The 1741-nt window shown below is 42.3% G+C and overlaps 1 protein-coding gene across 1 annotated transcript; it reads right to left on the bottom strand.

Moving 5' to 3' along the window:
• Nucleotides 1–315: 315 nt before the first annotated feature.
• On the bottom strand, nt 316–1503 carry LOC104647164 (uncharacterized). Its single transcript, XM_010321951.2, has 2 exons — nt 1296–1503; nt 316–998 (listed from the first exon to the last, which is right to left on the bottom strand). Exons 1-2 carry the CDS (start codon nt 1501–1503, stop codon nt 316–318), a joined length of 891 nt encoding a protein of 296 aa, XP_010320253.2.
• Nucleotides 1504–1741: the final 238 nt, after the last annotated feature.

Genomic DNA, 1741 nt, shown 5'->3' with positions numbered 1-1741 from the left:
GGTATAATAGAATTTATGGATCCAATCCATACCCAAAATTATATCAAAGTGAAGCATGGTAAATCATATTAGGTCAGCATAGGTAACTCTATGAAGAACATTTATTGGGCAATCTCTATATAGTCTTTTAGTTCTAATGTTTTCTCCTATGGGAGTACTAACTAGAAAAGGTTCATGCAAGATCTCAGGAAGCAAGTCAAATTTACTAGCTACTAAAGGAGTAACAAAATACAAGGTGGATCCTAGATCTAACAATGTATAAACAGGAAAAAAAAAGACATGCAAGTTACAGGTAAATACATCATCTGACTTCTTCTACTCCTCTCTACCTTTCAAAGCATAGAACATGTTCCTGTTGTGAGGATCGGCTGCAATAGTATGATTGAACCGAGGCTCAGTATCCGCATTAGCCTGATTCTTAACATGTGGGTAATCCCTGATCATATGCCCACTGTTCCCGCACCCATAGAAGTCATTAGAACCTACCATGCACTCACCTCCATGTAAACGACCACACTTACAACACGACTTTCTGTCACACTGGGCATTTTTATTATTGCCCTTCTTGGGGTAAGACTTGTCCCCTTTGGCATTATTATTCCTGGAAGGAGTAGGATTACCTGAGTGCTGGTACCCCTTCTTTAACTTGGGCCTGTCCTGGACTACAAACGAACCCCTACCAGTGCTAGAACTATCTTCATATGAGATCCTAGGCTTCTTGCCTTCTCGACCTCTCTTCCTACGACGACTCTCTTTTACATAATGTGCATATACCATTAACCTAGCAAGGTCCATGTTATCATGCAAGATGGCTGCCCGACAATCCTCCTTCATATCCTTCGATACACCAGTCATAAACCTGCTCATCTCATCCCTTCTACTAGACACCAGGGAAGAAGCATATTTGGAAAGTTTAAAAAACATCAAGGAGTATTCCATGACTGAAATAACTCCCTGACGTAGGTTCATCAACTCTTCAACCTTAGCCTCTCTCTGATCTATGAGAAAGAACCTCTCTAGGAATGCAGTCTTGAGAATGTCTCAAGTGATGGGGACTTCTCCTGGTGCTCGACCATCTACCACATCTTGTACCATACTTGAGAGACATCCTAGAGCTGGTATGCAGCCAACTCAGACTTCTCCTCTTCATAAACACCCACAACACATAGAATCTTGTGGACCTCGTCCACAAACTCTTGGGGATCCTCATTGGTCCCGAACCCGAAGTAGACTGGAGGATTCATCCTAGTGAATTCTCTCAGTTTGATGGCCATGGTGCTAGAATGTGGGAGAACCCTCTTTAGTGTCCTGGGCTGTTATAGCGTATTCATGAGCAGTGATGGCTAGGGACATTTGAACAAGTGCTGCTCTCACTTCTCCATCCGTCAACGCAGCTGGGTTGATAGGAACTTGCACTCCACAAGCTGGGGCTTGATGAGGAGCTTGGTTTCCCCCAGCAGCTACTTCTCTAACTCTCGTGCCTGTGTTTCTTTTAGTGTTCATTTTTCTACACACACACAGAACAATGAAATTAGATACTAGAATGACACAAAATTCCAAAACTCTACATAGCACGATAAATAGTAGAAGAAGGGAAGATTCTTAACATCATTAAGTCTCTAAGTCATGGTTGTGGTACACTTCACAATCATAAGCTAGAAATTACGCAACGTGGTTGTTATGAGCCTTAGTTCCTATGTAATTTAACCTCATACTCTGATACCAAGTTCGTCACACCCGA

This window comes from Solanum lycopersicum, chromosome 1 (genome assembly GCF_036512215.1).
Source record: "Solanum lycopersicum chromosome 1, SLM_r2.1".
NCBI lineage: Eukaryota > Viridiplantae > Streptophyta > Magnoliopsida > Solanales > Solanaceae > Solanum > Solanum lycopersicum.
This window is presented reverse-complemented; position numbering and strand designations above follow the sequence as displayed.